This window comes from Apis mellifera, linkage group LG9, assembly GCF_003254395.2.
Source record: "Apis mellifera strain DH4 linkage group LG9, Amel_HAv3.1, whole genome shotgun sequence".
Lineage (NCBI taxonomy): Eukaryota > Metazoa > Arthropoda > Insecta > Hymenoptera > Apidae > Apis > Apis mellifera.
In genome coordinates, this window is record NC_037646.1 from 5,113,353 (window position 1) to 5,137,362 (window position 24,010).

Here is a 24,010-nt window from a genome sequence, read left to right on the forward strand (position 1 = left end):
TATTCGTTCTTTTAATTTTTATAATATTCTATTAATTTCCAATTGAATATCTATTTCTTTTGGAATAAAGTAAAACGCATTCTTCATTCAAACGTAATAACTTACCAGTACATTTTAGTCGTAACTAAGATATTTCGTCTCAGAGCAATATCGATGTTAAATAGACTACGGTAGAACAATAGCCATCACGATCACGGGAGCTATCATCCCTGTACTTTCATTTATAGCCGTATAAATCGATATCCTACTTCCAGAATGAATATCGAATACTTAAAGCAAATGATTCATTTCGTATCTCGAGATTGATACTATTACAAACATTATTAAAACAAACCAATAATTAAATACTACAAACAATTCGAATAAGCAATTCGGTAAAATCTTGTATTTTTAAAAAATACAAAAGTTTTCACCATAGAAATTTAGATTAATTCTTTTTCTCAATTAATAATTCCACAATTTTTTCCTCGATATCAAAAAATCGATATATCGTATCGGGATATTATTTATTTCATAAATTACGCGTTAAAACTTCGACTAACCTCCTCCATAGAAAAAATTCGCCTGTCGTTCGCAGATTCTTCTTCAACCGAGAAAGTTTTTTCATATCTTAATCGAGCCACGTTTCTCGTTACACCCCCCATGAAGGAGGCCCTCGAATATTTCAAGTATTCGAAGGGGTTGGCTCGGTGTCTAAACTTGGAGCCAACCAGAAGGGAGTCTAAAAAGAAATCCTCCTTGTGAATGATGATTATCCGTCAGTGGCTTGGCAGCTGGCGACGAAGGTTACGAATACCTATATAGATACCCTTCTTCACGCAAGGGGCAATGTACCCCCTTGTTTCATCCCTCGACGCCGGCATTCATCGAGGATTAAACACGAAGGAGACTTAATGAAGGTCGCTATCTATTCCCCTTGCGCATCTTACGAGGCTAATAGACGCGTATAGATGGCTAATTCTTCTTCAACTCGAAAGTTTTTGAACAATTATTTTTTCGCAATTATAATAGAATTGAAGAGATACATTTTTTTCCTGATAGATTATTATTACATCATAGATGTTAAATAGATTCTGGAATTGTTTAAATTGTTTAAAGGATGAATATTTAAGTAACGTATATTATAATATAATTATTTTTTGAATTATGGAATTGCGAAAGTTCAAAAACATTCTTTTATATCATTTTTCAATCGAAGAAGTTCATGGAACTGTTTCACTTGTCTCGTAAAACGTTGATTTGTCCCACTCTCGTGACTTGATAACGTTTTATTCCACTTGTCTGATCATAGATGTTGCTACACTATTTATCCAACTGGACTGGATATTTTTATTATTACGTATTATTATTGAATTAGTTGTAAATTCTTCATCGAATTTTCTTTTCAAGTTTTTGAAGATTTCATTTTTTTGACATGATGTTTTTAACTATTAAAATTAGTCTAAAAAAAAAAAAAAAAAAAAATGTAGTATCTTTAAAATATACGAATTCTTCGCTATTTTGTATATTTTAAAATATGACATGGAAATAATGATCATTCCTATAAATGAAATGCGGATGGCGCATTGAAATAAAATCGTCGAAATTTATAATCTCGTCCATCGAATCTAAAAAAAAATTACGGTTGAATAATGATAGTATAAAAATAATTCTTCCACTGAACCAAATAAAGCCTCGCGTATAAATCATGAATATTTAAATAAAATTATATCAGAAAATTTATATACCTTTTAAATAATAAAAATATTCGAAAAAACATTCTTCTTTTATTCATATTTAGCAGTAATACGTACGAACATCCCAACAAAAATATATCCCACCCCGATATTTTATAACGAATTCGATACGAATTAAAGGAATAACGATTCGAATAAAATTATTGAAAATTGTTAGATAGAAGTGCGCCATCCAATAACGAGATTGAGTCGGGAATGAAATTTTTGTCGTTCAAAGAGTAACTCGGGGAAAATCCGAACACCATCCCCACCCTTCGCTCGTCGCTCGAGGCGTCTTAAACGCGCAAAGGAAGTTTCTTCATAAAACGGCAACGCCCTTCTTAATTCCTTGTTTCCTTCACGCGCGCACTTTCTTCGTAGGCAATCGTGAAAATGCCTCCGGGTCACGAAGGGGCGGTTCAATATAGGAAATCGTTGTGTAAAAGCGGATATGACTATAAAATCGAAGATTTATTGTATCTACGTGCCGGGTACTTCTTCTTTCCTTCTGTCCTTTTTTTTTGTCTCCAGTTTTGTTCAAGAGATTGTTTGCGAGGAATGCACTCGTTCACGAAGAATTTTGAGGAAAATTTTTGCTCCATTTTACAATTTTTAATTTCAATTAAAAATATTACCTATTAGCAGAGAGTGATATCTAAGTTAATTTAATTTTAATGTTATCAATCTAATTTCTCGATTTCTGATCTATTTTATAGATAATTGATTCGTAAATATTTAAATAGGAATAGTTTGATTATTCTTGGAGAAAAATTAATGAAAATTTTATTCGATTTAAATAACTTTAGAATGATTTGTTCTTTTTCAAGATACTTTTCTAGATAATAAAAATAGAAAGAGTTTAATATTTCACGAAAGACATTTATACAAATTCATTTATCGTAATGAAATGATTTTTCAGAGAAAAATCATTTTTTTTATTTAGATACATATAAATTTTAAATAATCTCCATTCAACAATATCATCACTTGAATATTCAACCAGTGTAGAGGATAGCGTATAACCACTTGTTCTAAAAAAAAAAAAAAAAAAAAAAAAAAACACGTTCATCCAATAAAATCGATAGGCAGAAAACGAAACCTGTCATTCTATTATGCATGCGATTCATTTTGCAACGCGTATTATTTATGTAAAACAATTGCATAACGGACTATAGTTCCGTCTCCGGTGACTTCTCAATCCTGAACTGATCGATCCTTGACAATCGGAGTACCATGCTATCCTTCACGGTGGTTGACTACCATAGAGGCCGTATTCGAAGCTTGAATGGAATCGAGACCGCACACGATTAAATTCTCCCTATGCTCGTGTTACCCAATCGTCTAAGGGGAAATCGCTTCATCCCTGTCCCTCTTTCTTCCTTCGTCCCTGCATAGGAAATGCAGTTCCTTCTGTTGATGCAGGAGGCATCAACGTTGTACGACAACTATCGAGGAACGTAATCGATTGGCTCTTTAATTAAACTTGTAACGATACAAATTTTTCAACTCATCTGAATATCTCAAAGTATCACTGTTATATTTCATTTTTCTTCTTTCTTTCTCCCTTATTTTTTCACATTTTCCTTACGTTAGAAAAAGAGAGAGGATCTTTAAAAGGAGATCATCAATTAAAAATTTATTTTCTATAGAATCTAGTATTTTCTATAGAGATCTATAATTTTCTATACACGTGTAACGAGATAGTCACGAATTGTATTTGAAAATTACGATTGAAAAGGGGATTGGGAAACGCAACCACGTATAATTCGAAGATTTCAAATTTCGCTACGCCCGTATAACGATCGTATATAATTAAACAAACGGATAATTGTCCGGATTAAGAGCGTTGGATGTCACTAATCGATCGGTCGAGCTGTCAACATGGTATCCACGCGGATCGTTCTCAATAATTGACAGGGGAGCGTGGCGGTGCCGTATATTCTGACACAGTGGGGCTACTATGAGGGATTGGTCGAATGCTGTAAATCGCTATAATGCGGCGTCGGTGCAACGGCGCGAGATTGCAGAGGTAACGCTGCATTAACTAAGGAAGAACGGCTTTGGGGAAACGAACAGAGAGACCTCCGATGGGATTAATACCACTGACACGGTCACAATACGATTGATAACGCTCCGAATTACTGCAAACAGATAAAGCAAATTTCCGAGTGTTCTTGAATATTAATCTTAATTAAAATCTGATTCAGAAGCGACGTTTAATAAAATTTCCCTCTTAAATCTGATGAATTATTTATGCATCCTGATATTTCTACTTAATATTATTGATAATTAATTTTATATATTAATTTAGGGTATGATATTCGATATTAAATTCCGTTATAAGTAAATTTTGATGCTGTTAACCTTTCAATTTTTATATTCAGCCTTGTATAAATCTTATCAAAGATTTTACTGTTAATATTACTTTTATTGGAAAAATAATATCGAGAAACTAACTAATGAGAGGAAATAATGAATATATATTATTAAATTAAAACTTTATTGCCACAAATTTAAATTCTATTAATACTTTTCAAATTAAAAGAACAATCAATCTCAAATAATCTCTTCGTATTGTACATTTTTATCGTAGAAACAATCAAATTCACCAGAAACTGCATATATTAACACCGTTAAAAACTAGTTAAAGGGCAGTAAAGCGTGGAACGCAAGATATACGAGTAGGTAAACTGGACGGTACACGAAGGTAATATATCACGTTGCACCACGATTTTGACACCTCTACATTTTCGAAGATGGACGGAATCAGGTGACTACCGGTCTAAATGCGCAGGATGTTGCAATTGTGGGATAGCAAATGCAACGGAACGTGCGGTATCCTTGAATTACAGCCACACTCCTGTGCATATTTGATGTATTTTCAATCAGGCCTCCGGTTGCGGCCAAATCCATCGTCGTTTTACATGTAGATATGCAGACATACGGTGGATAGATAATGTGTATATATACACCCGCATGTATATACGCGTATATGCATGGCATATCTTGGGGGAGATCAAAGAGAGAGGTTACCAAATTCGGAATTCGTGGGATTTATGCACTGATTGAGAATGACATTTGGTTACGAGAAGACCAGTACGAGAGTGAATGGATTTTGAGGAGAGATTAAAATGATTTGAAATTTTTTCAAGTAAAATAATTTTTTATTATTATCTTTTATTTAAGTGTCGATTATTCTCGAGTTAAATATCTTTTTTTTAGGAAGAGGAAAAGGCGCACGACCATTTTATTTCATTTACTTTGTCAGAACGAAATAAACGTTTTTTGAACTTTCGTAAAAAGCTTAGAACGAACGTGATAAAAATACGAGAATTACTTACACATGTGGTAGAGAACCAAGTTTTTCGTAGTTCCGTTGTACTTTTGGAAGGCTCGATTTGTAGGTGCGAAAACCGTCACGTGACGATACGTGAGCGTGGTATTTGCCACCTGACTTGCTTCCAACAACTGGTAGAACTGCAACAAAAAAGAAGATATACCTTTATTACTTGCGATTTTTTTTTTCATCCTTTTATAAACCGTACATCACATCGTGCATATCATCTGATTAATTTCGACCCCATTAATCTTGCTCAATTGATATTTTCACATGTTAATGCGACGCCGCGATAATCACGATTATTCTATCACGATTGTTCCTATTATCGTAATATTAATCCTCGAACGAAAGTTTAAATTCAATTTTCACGCAGTTGGTAATACGAAGTAATAGGGTTAAAAGCATTAAGAACCAGGGCGAGGACTCGTTTCCCATTTCTTCTCTAAATCCTTCAATTACGAACTGTCACGTTAAAACGGACGGAACAAACGAAAGAAAGCCCCTCTCCATCGATTTCCCGTCACGAACGATTCTCTGGGTATCATAGCGCGAGGACTAATACGTGGAGCTAAGTCAAGTCACGCCGGATTAAACGTACGATTGTGCATGGCGAATTAGCGAATTCGCGTTCCACGTCCACGTCCCGAAAGCGTTTTAATCCGGCGTGTCGAATGAAATTTGCCCCGGTCTTTCGTCTCTCTCCCCGAAAATTTGCACAAAGGAAGCTCGTTAGTAGTTATCAATGCGCAATTAACCCTGCGCGAAACTCAAAACACGGAAAATATAATAATTCGCCGCCCGTGGAGTCGCCTCTTCTTCTCCCCGAACGAAGGAATGGGGGAAACATGGGGAATTTTACGAGGGGGAAAAAACCGTGGAAAAGCGTGTCCTTTTCCTAAAGATAATAACGTAATTCCCGGGGTTATCTTCCGTTTTAGTTTCAGAGACCGTCAAATGCTTCCTGCTTGCCGCCGTTGGTCCATCAAGTTTTTGTTGGACGACTACGTTTTTTGAGGTTATGCCATTATATAAAATGGTAACGCGTAGAGGTTAAGAATTTTCTTTTTGCATAAAGCTGCTGCAAAGTTATAAAGGTGGAAAGCCGTAAAAAAGATGCGAATTATTTTTCTAAATATTTTAATTTTGGACTTAATTCTTGCTTTATTTCTTTTTTTATTATACGTTTCAGTTGTAATAATATATGTGATATATTATAATTTAATTGGAAGTATAATAAAGGAAGAAAGATAGTAGAAATTTTCGATATTTAAAAATATGAGTCCTCTGAAATTAAAAATTTTTTAATTTTTGTTAATAAATTAGAATTAAAAAGGAAAATGATATTTGAAATGAATTTTATATAAATGAAATTTTTCAATTATCATTAAAAGAGCAAATTTTAAGGTTGAAGAAATTTTTTTTTTGATTCATGACTTTAGAGAATTCTATCCAATTCTTCTGCTCCTGGAATAACCTTAATTTATTTTGAAATCACTGATTTTTTTATTTTTTTTTAAGAATTGAATCTTCGAATCATGAAAATCTTCTACACGATGCTTATATATGTATAATTTTTTACTATTTGAAGAAAATCAGTCATTTCAGAATATTGATCAAAACTTTCCTTTCATTATATCATATTAAAAATTATAAATCATATAAGAAAACGTGTTCTAACAGAATAAATATAAATTTTTCTATATTATTATATTCTATGAATATAATTGTATAATAATTTTCTAAACGCTTTTGGAAAACTTTATCAATTATTATACCTTCCTGGATGCCAATGCTTTCTCCAGTCATTCCAAATTGTTCCGCAAGCTTCTTTTGTGCTTGCGTTTGATTTTCATTCAACAGCTGTTGAAATTCAATATCTTCAAACTTCACTCGAGTCAAAGTTTCTCTCTCAAAATCGCTGATATCATTTCTTATATGAATACAGTTCCATGAATTACAACGTTTTCTTTGAGAGTAAAAACATATTACTTCGGCAAACTTTGCAACTTTTCTTCAACTCGAACGCAGTCATACTTTCTAATCTACAGTAGCCATTTTGAATATAATTAATCTTTTAATTAAACTATGCAAAAAAAAATATTTAAAATAAATCGCGGATAAAGAGATTTAATATATAGTTAAACGATATATAAAATATTTAATATTTTTAAACACAAAAATAATTTTAACATTTTAAGTACGAAATATTCAAAAATATTTAATGAATTGCAAATCTCTCGACACGGAATTTGCATTGGAATTTACATACACGTGCGCGCGTGTGCGTTTTATTAAATACGACAAAAAAAAAAAAGTAACAATTATTTCCGCTCGAGCATAATTTAACGGGCAAAATGTAAAAATCTGAATCTATCTAACGAGAGAGTACCTTTGGGGCGAGTAATTATTTTTCCCGTCCAATAAGTAAGGTTCAATTGAATTTGTAGTTAAATCGATTGATGGCCAGCCAAGGCCGGACCGTCTATTAGCCAGTTTAATTAGCATGTCCCAGGGGTCCGGAAATAGGGCAGCTGTAACGACGTTTACAGGCGTCATCGTGCTGTTCATCGCCTACGTGCACATTTATTTCAAACGATTAACGAACGGCTTGAAAATCCTGTCAACGTATCGAGAAATTCTTCTTCGATGCCCCCTTTTCGAGTCGAGCGATTATTTATTTCATAGGATGCTTCATTCTTGAGAAGAATATTCTATTTTATTTGTCAGTTCATTCAAGAGAGGAAATAAAAAGTTGATTAAAATCAGCATGACAATTTTTCACAGAAAAGAAATTAAACATTGAAGAGATTAAGACAGTATATCTTGACACAATGCATTATTTAGTTCGATTTCATCTCAATAAATTGACGTAATAATAATTTCCAATGGTGTTAAAACTTCAAAATAATTCAAGATTCATACATTGAGGATTAATTCACGAGAAGAATACGTTAACTACGAGTTATTGGTTACGAACGAATTGGATAACCCAATATTAATATGTAATTCGAAGACGAACCAATCATTATAGAATGCCGAGCCACATGGATCGACCGCATCCTAGTTCAGCTTCCACTAATTAATCAGAAATTTCCTGCCAGCTTCTGGATGCACAGCTAATAGACCTTCGATATGAATTCGCCTTCCCAATTATCTCGTCGTGTACTAATTACCATGCACGAGGTCGGGCAGAAAGTTACTCGATTATTAGTAACAAATTTTACGTAAAAAGCCGAGTCTTTAATATTAAACATTTATATGATCGATCCATTATTTCATCACACTCACATTCCTTCTTGGCTTGTTAATGAAATAATAAAACAATACGGATAATAAAATATAGGTAAACTTTTATAAAAACTTTTATGAAATTTTTAAACGCAATTGTATGTGACCGTACAAAGAGAGAGAAAAAGAGAGAATATTTCATCTAGATTTGGGAAGGGAAAATGCGTTTTTTCAAACGAGGAATCGCAAATTAAAAAAAATATTCAGGAAGGAACAATCGAATAACGCGGTACGTTGAATATTTTTCTCTTCGTTTAGTAACAGAATACACGGACTGATTCAATTTTCGCTGCAGGTCAAAGCGCAGCGAGCCCAATTTGGGAAAAATAACGACGAAACACTGTTTTAACCCTTATTCTGCTGCAAACCTTCCCTTATGTGTACCGTTCACTTGTTCCTTGACAAAGCTCCAGACTAATGGAGACATGCCGTGACCTCGGGCAATTAATATGGATTTCATTCAACGAGCATGTGAGTGCATAGTCGAATAAGAGAATATAAAATATAATAATTATTTATTATTTTAAAATCTTCTCCTTTTTTTTTATAGAATCCATGAAGAATTTATGGAATCTAGCAATGAAATATTTATTTAAAATTATTTTTAAATTAACACACACTTTCTACGTATTTTCTAATAAATTGTATATTTATTTAATTAAAATTCATCGTCGTTATCGATCAATTATTTGAGATTTTACTTGTATGTAAAGAATGAAATAGATTATATTCAATTCTAGATTATGATCTTTATAAATAGGATAAAATTAAAATCTATATTCACCCGTATATGAGAATGTTAATATCATTATTTGGAAATATTTGTGTTTTCGACCATAAAGGATTCATTTGAAATTCAGTAAGCGGTCAAATCGATAATTAATTGGTGGTCAATTAGCGGTCGGTTAGTGATCAGTCAATCATAAGTTGACGATTAGTTAATGGTCAATGATTCATCCAGTTAATGATCAGGTCACAGATCAACGAGATCAATTTTCTATTCTCTTTTAACCAATTTTTGACATTATGAAAAAATTCTTTTCTGAAGCAAAGAAGGCTTTGACATTTGTAACGTGAATAATTTATTCCATCGTTGATTAATTATTGTAGCGGAAATCGAGGTCGCTAGACGATTGATCGCCACCGCTATCAACTACAGGATCCAACAAATCTCATCAGGCGAGATAAATTACGTCAAAATCTCTACTCGATCCGCTTGAACCTTTGGTAAACTAGGCAGGAACCAGGCAAAGCTTAGGATCCGAAATTGTGGCACGGGGTTGTTTGCGAAATCGATGTAATCTGAGCTCGAAAGAGCAGCGATGCGTTGCCAAACAAGGACGAAGTGGAAATTTGGCCAGATAGGATAAGTAAATGGAAAACTTTTTCGAGTGTCGGTAATATTATTCCTATAAAATATTTGGATTCACAAGTATTTCCTTTCTAATAGAATATCTTGAATAATATTTAGATGGACCTAGATTCTTTAAATAGTTCTTCTCGTTGAAATAGATAAATGAATAATATTTCATAATATTATAAAATCACATAAACGAAAAGTCTAATGTCGCTTCGTACAATATTATCATAGACAATTCTTAAAAAAAAAAATTTGTATCAATTATATGTCACATTAAATTATAACGTCGCATAAATCACACGAATTATATAATTTTTATACAAAGTCGTAAGGGATCATCCATCGTAAGTCCATATTTAAATACGATCGCTAATTTTTTTACTGACAAAACGATTTTCATTTTTAGTTTCTCATAAAATATCAATAACGATGGAAACCGTAGAGACTTTGGTCCATCATTCTTTCCTCGAGCAGAGAGGGGGGGGTAGGCGTATCGATAACGCATTGAGCAAATGCATCGAGATATTGAGATGTGAGCCACGTATTCAATATAAGAGCTTTTATCGCGTTTCACCCCTTGCCTGGACGTTTCGTGGCCCGGCTCCACGTTAGGCAACATTTCCAACAAACGCGTCCAGATCAATTTACAATGGAGTCGGTTCAACGACTCGTGCAGTAATGTGGCGAATAATGCACCACGCTCGAGATGTGCATCGTTCGTTGAAACAGCGAAGACGTTACTGGAACCACGAAACAAGAATATCATAGTAATATCGCGAATTTTTATGTTTACTAACCTGGAACAGGTTAAAAGAATTTTAAGTATTTGCTCGTGTAAACTTTTGAAATTCTTGTTTGGAATGGTTCCATGAATGAAGCTTGTATTTAATCGGTAAAAATTCAAGGAGATAGCTTCGTGAAATCAAAATTTGAATTGTGGTGTTTTATTATTGTCACATTAGAAAATGAATACAAGTGTCTCAATAAAGAGTTTTAATTAATAATTTAATAAATCAAACTGAAAGGACGATCATTGTGACAATGAATCCTTTCAAAATATTCATTCTTCACAATTTTCATTAAAATTATTCACAAGATTCTCATCCAGATTGAACTCCAAAATCAAATTTAGCAAATTTCTCTCGAGGATGATCAAATATTGGCTAGATATTTTCAAATATTATAAATATAATTTCTCCAAATATTGTTAGACTATCCACGCGTGATATGACGTATAAATATAATATGCAAATTAATATGGCGCATGTTCCACCTCCTTGAATCTTTGCCTGCAGGGTCATATTTCCGACAAATGTACACTTGACCGATTAGAAGAGAGCCAACGGAGCGTGCAACGATGTGGCTCTCAAATAATGCATTCGAGTTGCATTTTTGATATGCGCGTGGCGAAGAAGAAATATATAGGAGGGTAAATAAGATTCGATGTAGCCGAATTAAATTTCAGACTGATATGCAGATCAATAATTTATTAATTTCGAGTGATTTACAAACGAACTTATATGACTTAACTGATAATATACATCAGAAAAATTTGCTTCATATTTAGTTACATTTTTGTACAGTGATATACTTCAATAGAAACTTTGGAATTACTTTGAGGTTGTAATGGAAAGTGTTATAATATTAAATTTTTTGCACATTTATGGATTAAGAAAGCAGTTTCTTATTATTTAATTATTTCTTATTTTTAATTTGATTTTTATAAATTCTTTTTCTTTTTTATTTCTTTGGGACAAATTATGGCAATATTCATTTATTACGATTTTCTTTTATTTTGGACAAAATTTTTGTGGTTTCATTAAGGAAATTGGGAACAATATAACTTTAATAAAGGATTAATTAAAAGAGCAAATTAAAAAAAGAATTTAATAAAGGATTTTAATTATATTGTACATTGGGTAATTGCATCCTGAAAAAGAACAAAATTAATATCACAATTAAATATAATAAACATGATGAATTAAATATAGATTGATTTATATTATAATTGATTCGTAATCGTATTACATCAAAATTGGGTCACTTGTTATTTCTTTTTCATTAATTATCTTCGAGTTAACTTAATTTAAAATTTTCTCATATTTTCTTCTCTTCAAAATTCCTCATTCCATCTAAACTCGCATTGCATAAACCAAACCTTATCATCCCCATATCGTTCCAAGGACTTGCGTGCCACTCGTTTGGTCATTCATTTTTCGCGACATTAATATCGGACAAGGGAACAAGAAAAATCCAACGAAGCGTGGAAAGAGAAAGAGTGAAAGTGAAACGAGAGGAAAGTCAACGTAATCAACCCTTTCGTGCCTGTGATACGCGAGTAAGGGTGTAAGAGAGAAAAAGAGATAGAAAAAGAGTTAACAAAGGGTTAGTCTATATATATATATATATATATATCAGATTCTTGCTTCTGAGTTGCTGGAACGAGCCTGTATTTTCACGGGAACGGAAATGAGACCTGTTCCCACCCTTGCCGCGCTTCCATTTATTTTTTTTTTTTTTTATCATCAGAAATAATGCGGCTAGAGTGAATGTCGCGAAACAAACTTTGGTGTGAAGCATTAGTTATGATTTTATGACTTTGCAGAATCTGTTTTCGTGTCGTGAAAAAAAATTTTCATCATTGATTAAGTTTTATCTCCGTCGAGAGAAGGTAAATTTTTGTTAAAAGAAAATAAAGATGATAGAATTTTTATAGCTGTGAAAAATAAACGCGAAATAGAATAGAATAGAATATCCTCGTGTGATAGAAAGTAGCTGGTTTAAAGTTTTAATTATATTCGCAAAATATAAATATATTTAAAAGCATCTGGATGGATATATTTTGACAATATAATTTAATATCACTTACTAGTTACATTTTGATGTAATTTAAAAGCATAAAAGTTATTATTTGAAATATAAAATATACGATACAATATCATATTTGTAAATATATTCGTTAAATTCTATCCAATTCTTCATTCAAAATCTCCATGTCTATATAAATTGACAAGTAAATTAAAAATCGATTATAGAATCGGTTAATAAAATAATTTCCGGTTACGTGCAAAAAAAAAAAAGAAGAAAAAGAAAATCGAACAATCTCAGTGGAAAAATTCGATCAGTAACAACATTCCACTTTCAACGATGCTCGAACAAAACACGTACGAAACGTTTATACACCGAAGCGCTCTTTACTCTCCATGATCGATCTTACGATTTCACGTATCAGCACACAAGGGATACCCTTGATTTCCATAACATTTCATAATCTCTGCTCGCAATTTCCAGCGGACACGAGATACCGAGGGGGGTTGGGTTATTCACGTAACGAGTACGTGACTCATCGTCGGGACATCCCCTTCTAAACAACTCGAAGAAATGAATTTCGGCAAGGAACGACCCCTTAAATTCGACCACCCCTGTACCATGATCACGATTCACCCCTGTAGATCCTCCAGGTTTCGCGTGACATCTCATGAATCCTCTTCTCACTCGTGATGAGGAGCCACCCTTAAAGGAGAGATGATGATCGATCTGCCCCCATCACGGGTGAATGATTATTATCGGGCAGTTTAGCACTGTCAAAATCGAATTCGATTTGATTGCTTCCGGCTTCTGATGGGAAGAATTGTTCGTTCCACTCGAGAATTTAATGATTTAACAAGTTGGTAATGAGATGTTTCGTTGATGAATCGTGTCCAGGAGATTGGTGTCTCTGATAATAAATTGTTTCTTCGATTATTTTCGATTCAATTGTTTTCTTTTGTTTAAGAATTTCTTGGGTTTCAATAGTTTGTTGCATTCGAGAATGAAATTCAATAGTTTGACAAATTGTTAACTAGATTATTTTAATAATCGTATTTATTGTGGACTAGTCTCTCTATGACAAATATTTTGATTTCTTTTTATCAATAAATAAACAAATAAGAAAAAACATCTATAAAATTTAAGCAATATGTTACAATTCTTTTTTCTCTCTCAAAAACTCTATCCATATATTAAAATCTCGTTTATCTTTATTAATTTCCAATTATAGATCATAATATATACATATAATCGAATATGATAGCAACAAAATGATTATTTCGTAAACTGATCTTGGAAAAAATGAAAAATATGTCTCACTCGGAGATTTATTCGCAGTCGAATTTTGAATATTCGAAACGCGAGGATGCACAGCGTTAAATATATCATGTCGAACGCGTGTTACGAATTCGAATACGCTATTACGATTATTTCGCAAGGATTCCTTTGCTTAACGGTCGCATTAGCAGGCTCCGGAAGCGTAGGTGCATTGGTATCGATATTCCGTGAGTTTAATGGTCATACTGAATATTGATTACCAATTAGTGGCATAATCAGCGCGATCCAAATAGTTAATGAGGGAATGGGGGGTTAAGTGTCCGTCTATTAAAACACAACCTGGGACCGTTAACAATTACTTTTTTTTTCTCTCTATTGCGAGATGGTGGACGTCGAGAAAACGAACAAATTGTCTTGAATTGTCATTAATTCATCGGGAAGCCGGATGCTTTTGTCAGACAGTCGATAATATTAATTTAGATTTTAAAGGTGGATAGAGTTTCTTAATCAACGATATGGTAATTTTTCATTTTTCGTTCTTTCGATTCTTCCGTTCGAAGAATTTGAATGGAAGATATTTAACGAATCAGATTAGATGGATTTTTTTTTTTTATATATATTCGTTCGTTTCGTTCGGATATTGCAATTTTTATTAAAATATTCTATGAATAATAATTATGTAATTTGTATGATATATTTTATGAATAATAATGATGTTTGTATAGAAAAATTCAGTGGCTTCGGTTCGAACAAAAAGAAACGATGAATTTTTTAAATATTTTCGTTTCTTTGAAATTCTTGTAAGTTTTCTAATATATTTTCATGAATAATAATAATGTAATTTCTGTAAAATATTTTATAATGAATAGTTAAGAGTCTGATTCTTATAAAATAACTTATAAATAATAATAATTTCATTATACAAATAATTTTATTTCTTTGGATTTTATATTTTCGTTTGGATATAGAAATATCGATAGATGAGATTAAAGTTAAGAAATACAATTTTTCCTCTTTTATTTTTGAAACACTTTCGCGAGCTTTTTCAAAACACGAGTGAATCTATACAGAAAACGTTATGGAATACGATATTTACGCGTTTTTGAAACGTTTTTAACGAACTGCACTGATTTAACAAGTGCAGATCAAACATTACATTCATTCTTGGTAAAAATATCTACTATTCAAACTCGTGCAAATTTATTAATGGAATAAATTGTACACAAATCTGGTCGAGGAATAACTATAAATGTAAAAAACTATTCTATAAATTTTTCTATGAATACATATAGAAAATACGTATTTAAAGAAATATATTATATTTCGAAATAAAATTTAATAAATTACATTAACTTTTAACCAATCAAATCTAGATCAGAATCATTTTATATTTAAATAATCCTAATCTTTATTATATAAAAAAAAAAATTATTATAAAGAATTATAAAGAATTCAACAAATTTTATTGATCAAATTTTATAATTCTTAAGATTTGTGAAAAGATTGATAAATTTTACGAATTTCATACTTTTCGTGAAAAGTATTTCCGCTTTTTCTTTTTTTTTTTTTTTTTTTTCTAGAACGACGATAAATTCTTTCTCAGTTGTCCACGTTAGCTTTGTTTTACGATTCATTTTAATCACACCGCTCCGCACCCCGATATTTATTCTTCTTTTATGAGCCTCGTGAATAACCAATGTCACGAATCATACCGCCGTTTGAAACATAAAGCATTTAGATTCAAAGCTTTTAGCGGTAATGGTTCTCTATTCTAGTGTTGACACAGCCGTACCGAGTGGTTGAGATGTTCGGGATCCATAATAGAGCGTCTAGTATCCGAATTAGTGGAGAGATACTATCGTTCGAATCACAAAAATTTCAATTAGGGAGATATCATCTTTTCTTATTATAATTGTACTTATACGAAAGAATAGTAATAAAATTATACTATCAATCATAATAAAAGATAACGAAGAGGGTAATAATAGAGGGTAATAATCGTTTGGACGGAGAAACGCTTGTGTTCATGGAACAATAATTTTTTTATTATTCTAATTATTTTCTATTTTAAAAAGAATGATAATATTCTTAGAGGAACAGAATTGAATCCGCAGATCGAAATTTTTATCATTTTTTTGTTGTTGATATTATAATTATTTTATATTTTGAACAAATAATTTTAATTAACTGTAGATCTTATATCTTCTTTAGTGTTGCGTGAGATAGAATTTTTTTTAGTGTATTAAATTGCATTTAAGTATATTCCGTATATATTTCAAATCATATAATAGTTCTTTTGCTAATATCATACGCTCATTTCAGTGTTAAAATGCTTTTAACTTTCGTAGTATTTTTTTCCATTTTTTTTTTTTTATTTCCTTTTAATGGTTCATAACATCAGTTCCTTCTTTGATGCTATTATACACGAGGTATTAACGCGTAAATTTTATATTAAAACAGTAAAGAAAGTACTGTTCAAAAGAAAATTAATATAATTGAATATTTAATTTTATGTTTTTAACAATTTTATTATTGGAAAAAAATAAATATTATATAAAATTATTTTCTATGTCTTCATTTTGAAATTTCTTTTTAAACTTTAATTTTTTGATGATAAATTATAAATATAAATAATTTAATATAATTATTATATATATATATATCTGAAACGTTATTAAAAAATATTTTCTTTAATAAGTTAGAATATTTGAATAAATTATTATTTAATTTAATAACAAATTTTTTGGAATATTTTATAGAGGTGCAAAGATTATTTCATTTCGAGTTATAAATGTCCCCTTTGCACTGTTTTCCCCATTTTCCTCAAGTGAGTATTTCGCTTCAACTACCTTCGTTCTACCAATTTATGGCAATATTCAAGTCTGCTCCATACCAGTTTCGAGAAATTTCACATTTCAAACTTTTATTCGGAATCATCCAATAATTTCCACCGTTTATGGTCCGTGGTTATATAGCCATATAGTTAAAATAATTTCTGTCCTATGGAATCGGTAATAATTTTGTCTTCAAAGTCAAAAGTTATTCCATCTTTCTCTTAAAAATCCAGAATATTTTACGTTCAGTTGTTCTGTAATTTAAAATGTTGCTCGAACTTTCAAAAGTATCTACATATATTTATTATGCAGAATTATATATAGAATATATAATATATTCGTTGGAAATTTTTGGAGTGTCAATTTTAAGAGACACAAAAAACATAAAAATTGGTTGAAACTTATTTATACATCTTCAAAAAGAGAATAGTTTATCAATTCATATAAATAATTTATATTTGCATTACACGAGGATCTTTTTAAAACAATTCTTGCAACAAAATATTTATTATATATTATAAATTTATAATATATAAAAAAAAGATTCAATATTTAAAAAGAAATATAGGAAAATATTAGTGTCAGATATATGAAAAATTATTATTTATTTAAAAGATATATAAATAATAGAGAAAAGAATGATGTTCAATAAATGAGAAATTTTAGCTTTTCTTTTTTTTTTTTCCAAAGAACAACTCGTTTCCTCGAAAACAAACATCAAAATCGATGCTTTAAAATCTAATTGACTGAAAAACGAGAGAAAGAAATACATCAATTACAAATTAAGCATAGTTACATAAAATTTCGAATTCAAAAAAAAAGGGAAATGGTACACGTTATTTACAATTTTAAAACAAACATCCTCTTCAAACAGACGAATTACCATGGAAAACGTGTCCAACAATTTCTACGTGATAATTTAACAAACGCTTTGTTTTGCGTATTTATATACTTTCAACTCGTGCTCGTGATCAACGAAGCGGTTCATTCGATCGCACAAACGGGTTCTTGTTATCCCTATCGCGACGATTCCGAAAGGTGCAAGTTTGTTCAACACGACCTTTGAATGGAGGCAACAGTATTTTTCCGCGTTCGAATCGAAAAAGCAGCTGTGTTATCAGCCTGAAGCCATTTTTGTGGCCGCGTGAAAAAAGCCGCGCTATAAAATCGCGATCATGGATCCGATATCCCATGTTTTTCGCTCCATTTTATCCTGGTATTCAGACTATCGTCCATTCACTACAAGAGGATAATACGGTACATATGTAAAAGATTCTATTACGTTACAATATAGATATTTTCATTGTGCATTAAGTTTTTAAATGTTTAATACAAATATCATAATTATAAAAGCACGTTAAAATTTATATTAAAATTATTCTTCTCACAAAAAACATATATATTTATTTTTCAAAGGATCAAGATCAATAAATGCACGAGCAAAAAAATATTTCATCATTAGAATCACACTCGAGCAACAAAATTCTTCCCACAAATATTTTTCCTCGACAATCATAAAAATCCTCCAGATTACATTTCTTCATCATTCAACTTCAAGAATATCTATTTCGACTCGAAAATGTCAGAAAAGTCAAAAAGAAAAAAAAAGAAGAAAGGAAGAGCCAACAAGTTTGGTTAGCAAATGAAAGCCGAGAAAACAGAGGGAAGGGTCGAGAAGGCAGCGTAACGAAAAAAAAAAAGGAGAGAAGGGACTAAACTATAAAATGTAGAAAACGAGTAAATAAGAGGGAGAAGGCAAGAAAAGAAACTCAGTTGGGCAAACAGAAACAGTCGCGATGCGTGGAACGCGCGCGATGTAAACACCGAATGTAAATGGAAAAGCATTGTTCGGGATAGAAAAAAAAAGAAAAAAGAAAAAAAAATGTGAAGAGATAGAGAAGGAAAGTGAAACAAGGTTCTCGGGTCGCGAATTCTGAATCGTGATCGGGATCGATCGACGAGAGAGAGAGAGAGAGAGAGAGAAGGGCTATCGTCATTTCCGATCACTGGAATCGAGGAATAACTACGATGCGTCTTTCATAAATATTCAAATGTTTGTACACGATGGACAGAAGCGTATTTACTATTTAGTATACGGTTGTCTCCGATGGCGCGAGACAGATACGTCGATAATGAAGATAAACGAGGAGTGAAATTCCTCGTGGGAACAACAGATCGTTCTTGATAGAGTGTAGTTACACCGCGATAATATGGATCGGTTAAATTATGCGCGTGTGTATGTATATGTATATATATATCTTCTGCTTTCGATCATATGCGGGTTTTTAAACTTAGAATTGTAGATTGTAAATTATAAATGATATATTTGGAGGGAATTTAATCAGGGAATTCTTTTCTCTTTAGTTTTCTATTTTTTTTTTTTTAATTATAGGATTTTTAATTAATCTACGATTACGAGATTGTATTAATGATGTTAAGGCATAAAAGGATTCTAAAATATCTACTTTTCTTTTGTTTGTGTAGACGTACACAATTCCCTTATAATATAATTTTTCGAATCGAAAAAGTGAATATCGTGTAACATGTCGTATTTTTCCGATTTTAGAGAAGAGAATATGAAAATGTAAAAAATTGTCGGTCTCTCGTATTATCAGATTTATTCTTCCTATCCTTCCGATCCTATGTATATATGATTCTACTTGGTTTTCGATATTGAATAATGTTTTTGAAGCATTTTAAAAATATATTGTAGAAATATTATGATTAGTTTTTTCCAAAATTTCATCAGATTTATTTCATACATTTTTAATAGGAATATATTTTTGCCTAAGATATATAAATATATATACTTAGCGTCATGATTTTCATGTATTCGTCCGAATATCATCACGATTATCGAGCATACTCGACAAAATGGAGGGTAAATAAGACGTGCACGGATGTATACGAAGAGAAAGTGGATTCTCGAGATGGCCGGAAGCAAGGAGCCGCAAGTTTTCCGGTAACTGGGCCTTGGAGGATGGTGGCGATGGAAATCGAAGTGGGTTAGGAACTGGTCTTTTCAACGAGGCCGCAATCAATTCAAATCGTTCGATAAATCAAACTTGGTCGGGTTTTAATTGATCAAGACAGGTCGTCCAAAGTGGTCGTCCATTCTCTTTCTTTCTTTCTATATTCTTTCTCCATCCTCCGCCCGCATTTCCGCCACCCTTTGCAACTTTTTTCGCCTCGAGAAATGGATGGGTTAACTGTAACCTCGTAGGTAACTGGCGACCCTCTTGATCAAAGTTGCCAACCGTAACGACTTTCAGCATTCTCGAAACTTTCAATGCTGCCCCAATTAACTTTATAATGACTCGATGAAAGTGCTCTTTAAATTCAGATTCCGTAGGAAGAAATATTTTCTCAGGGAGAGGTGTTTGATTTCGTTTCATTCGTACGCGATGAGAAATAAATGATGAATCGAAATTGATCTTTAATCATACTTTTTGTTACCGATTGATTATTCTTTGCTAGATCGTAGAGTATCCTATTTTGTTTCATTTAGAAATGGCATTCGTGGATTATTTTTTATAAATAAAATTAAAAAATGCAAAGATGTATTATTCAAAATTTATAATATCGATTGTTTCGTTGGATTTATAATATTATGAATATTATGAATATATATTTTTTTTTCTTCAGTTGATTCTTTTCTGTGAAACTTTCCTCGATATTCTTTACGTATTTTAATTTTTTCCCCGAGGTTAATGTACTTACTTCGTGTAGTTACTCAGAAAAAATCTTAAGGGAATTAACGCACTATCGATATCGAATATATTGGAGATTGAAAAGTAGTTCACCGAGTTCTCAGCTCTTGAAAGTATATGCTCAAAGCTGAAAGAGTTAAAAGCGTCGTAAAAAGCGTGGTAAATGTCCTTGACCAACTACATCTTTTTATCTCTAATATAATCAGTATTAATATGATGAATTAAATATACTGCAATTAAATTTTTACGTAAATTTTCTTCCTTCCAATATTTTATTAAAAATTTAAAAATTTTATCTATTCAAATATTTCTCATACATTTTAAAAACTTATTTTAGAACACTTTTCTCTCTAATTTTTATAATAGATTTTAATTTTCTTTTAATAAATCTTTGAAATCTGTCTTCCTTTCTTTCTAAAATAATTTCTAAGCGATTGGAAATTAAATTTTATCGAATTATTAACAAATAACGATAACTTTCGGTTAATAGCTACTCTGAAGCTTGATTTCCTATTATTTGTGAAACTGATCAGATTAGAAACGACCTCGAAGCAATAGAGCTGGATAGATGAAGTTTAGATAGATGATTAGATTCTATGTTCTGCAATTTGGCTATGTTTTATGATATTGAGGAGATATCGAAGTTATGTTTATTTTATGGTCTTTGGTTATTTGAATAGTTATATAAACTTCTAAATTAAGATCATAGAACAAGCACCGCAATGTCGAAGGACTCTTTCGAAAGGAAAATTTTATAGATCGTTACGATTACGTGTATTCAAAAACTAAAAAAAAGAAAAAGATTCAAAAAGAGAATAACGAACCTGCATGGATTATATTTAAAGTAATATTGAACCCAAAGTATCTACTAAATTACTCGAATTTATAAAATGATATTCAAAATATGTTTTCTTTCCTCCTAAATTATTCTTCTAAAATTATATAGAATCAACTCGAAGAAAAATTTCTCCTCATCTATTTTACGATATACTATTATATAAATAATATGTTTCTCGTGTTACATTTTTTCGCATATTTTCCCTGAAAATTTAAATTGTGAGAGCTCACGATACAGAGGGCTCGGTCAAATTAAACCCAACGGCACGTCAGCCACGATTAAACTTCACGATCTATTAAACAACAGTCCGAGGATCGTTGAGGAGTAATCCAGAACAATTTAAAGAAATCTCCAGTGACGCATGCTCCCTTGTTTACCGCTTCCAGGTATCCCCATCGAGACGAGGGGTCCAACGTAAATCGAGTTTCATCCCCGTAAGAGGTTTCACCCTACCGCGTTCCCCCATCTAACGCCAGGCCCTCGAATTCGTGGCGCGTTATTGGCACGGGGGATGCGTTTATTTACTCGGCTTTTAAGCAGCTCGCACCGCGCATTGGTCGATCCGCAGCCGAGGGTTCTAAATCAATTTGATCGTCACCGACATAAATATACCGGAAGAGCGAATCTTCGGCCGGCTTTCGCCATCGTGGCGCCGGAAGTCGAGGAACGGAAATTCTGGAGGAGGAGCGTGATCAACGGCGAGAAAACGACTTTTTCTTTCTTTCTTTCTTTCTTTTTTTTTTTTTTTATACTTGTCGTCTTGCCAACTTTTCCTCCTCCTCGCAGTTGTTGGATCTGATTTCGTATCGAGGGAAAAATTTTGATGAAGTTTAGGAGAATAAATCCGTGGCATTGTCGAGTGGACGAGGGTTGTCAGTTGAAGAGTCCTTCGATATCGGGGGTGCGTCTTCGAATTGAATAATCCTCTGGTTGTGAATGTGATTTTACGTTATTGCTGTTGGGTTGGGACTTCGAAGTTTATCGTGGACTTGATGAAAAAATAATAAATCTGATGAACGAGATCGAGGTCAAAGGAATTAGTCTGCGATGTTTATGAAATAGATTCAATTTTTCTATTGGATTGATTCTTTTAAAATTACACAGCACAATTACACTATTACAATTTAGAATATTGTGTTTATTAAAAACCATTAGTAATTATTAAAATATTGTAATTAAAATACGCTCGATTCACCTATTTTATCAAAATACGAAGAAGACACACGTTTGCCAAAAAATTGTCAAAACCACGAACAAAAATGAGAGAAGAAATCAATTGTTCAAAAAATATCAAACTTTATCTTCGTTCGATAATATCCAGGTTTTAAAGGAGCGAAGAGTATAAATAAACGATCCAATCTTTCCAATGACACTCGTCCAAAAGGTGTTGAACGGAATAATGAACGGGTAAACAGACGTTTTAAGGTAGCCGAGGGAGGGGAGAGGAGAGGCACGCGCAAAGCAGAAGAAGAAAATCAATGGAAGAAGGCAAAAGGAAGAGAAATGCGTCACTTTGTACGCGCGCCAGGCCTTTCGTGAAAAAGGGTGAAAGCTATCGCTCTTACCCTCAAAAATAGAGGAAGAACGAGGGATTCGTGGGCCGAGAAGCGAGAGCGGGCATTGTTACCCGAGTCTCTGTATTGCACCTCCCCTCCCCACCTCGCCACCCCGTTGAAAAGGGTAGCGCAACCTTTCAACGAAAGATCCGTTGCCCTTTCGCCGTTAAAGTCTCGCTGCGAAGGGTGCTAGACGGGCCGAGATTTCCATTCGAGGTAAACGGGACTATAAATCAAGACCTGAGCCGCTCTTAGGCCAAGCTACGAAGAATTAATCAACGGCCAAGAGGTGATTATGCATTCTAATGCCGATTTATGCGAGTTTAGTTAGAGGCCTCGCCTATTTCATTTCGTGACGGGAAGAGTTCCACGGAACTCTGTGTTTAACGTTACTTTTCAATAGAGGAAGAGGATTTTCGTTCAGTGAAGACCTTGTGCGCAAATCTTGCGTGAAAATTAAGATCCTCTTCGAATTATTTAAAAATAAGTAAGTGTATATTTGATACGTCCTTTTTATTTATAATATACTTCATTTTTACATTTTTATTTATTCAGCGAAGGAAGAGAAGATGAGAGAAATAAAAGATCGAAGTGCTCCTGAAACTTTATCTCTTCAAGAAGAAAGAGAAGATGACAAAAAATAAAATAAAAGATCGAAATACTCGTGGAACTTCAGAAATTCTAATGAAACGAACTTCTCGGGATAAAATAAAATCGAAAGAATTATGATATACAAACTTTCTCTCCATATCGAATCATTCGACTGACACTATTAATTCTTAATTCCATTTCTCTGGATATAATAATAATAATAATAATAATAGTCATTTTCTCTGAAACGATTAAAGGAGTCGAGGAGTCACACTCTCATAGAAATTTCCCATCTTTTCAAAGCGACAAAGCAATCGGAATATTCTTCCTCTTTTCTTCCCCCCGGAAGAACAACGAAACTACGAAATTTATTTCGTTTCCTACTTGGCCAATCTAATTCCTCCGTATCCGATATCATCTATATAACACAACATCCGGCTGCTGGAAGCAGCAACATTCCAACCAGTCTCCTTTCTGCCCCGACTCTATGGAATTCACCAAGCAGTCTAATATACCGCGCAGCACGTTTCTTTGAGCGAGGCTAATTTGTTTTCCTTTTTGCACGAGCCGTGGAGTTGCACGATATTCCGCGCACGCCCCAACAAAATCCCGCTTTCTTCTTCCCTTCGCCCCCGCATCGACCTTCTTTCTTTCGCCGCCGTTGTTTCTGAAACCTGAGGGAGGAGGGAAGG

General features: G+C 32.6%; 2 protein-coding genes across 9 annotated transcripts in view; one reads left to right on the forward strand and one right to left on the reverse strand.

Moving 5' to 3' along the window:
- LOC411344 (fasciclin-1) overlaps window positions 1-24,010 on the reverse strand; it is a 295,001-nt gene that overhangs the window by 105,375 nt on the left and 165,616 nt on the right. For all 7 annotated transcript variants that reach the window (XM_026442645.1, XM_026442646.1, XM_026442644.1 and 4 more), the window contains exon 2: window positions 5,057-5,192. In XM_026442645.1, the coding sequence (XP_026298430.1) occupies window positions 5,057-5,192 (136 nt within the window). The remainder of the gene's footprint in view (window positions 1-5,056; window positions 5,193-24,010) is intronic.
- LOC100577998 (origin recognition complex subunit 3) overlaps window positions 1-24,010 on the forward strand; it is a 70,568-nt gene that overhangs the window by 19,900 nt on the left and 26,658 nt on the right. The window lies entirely within an intron of this gene.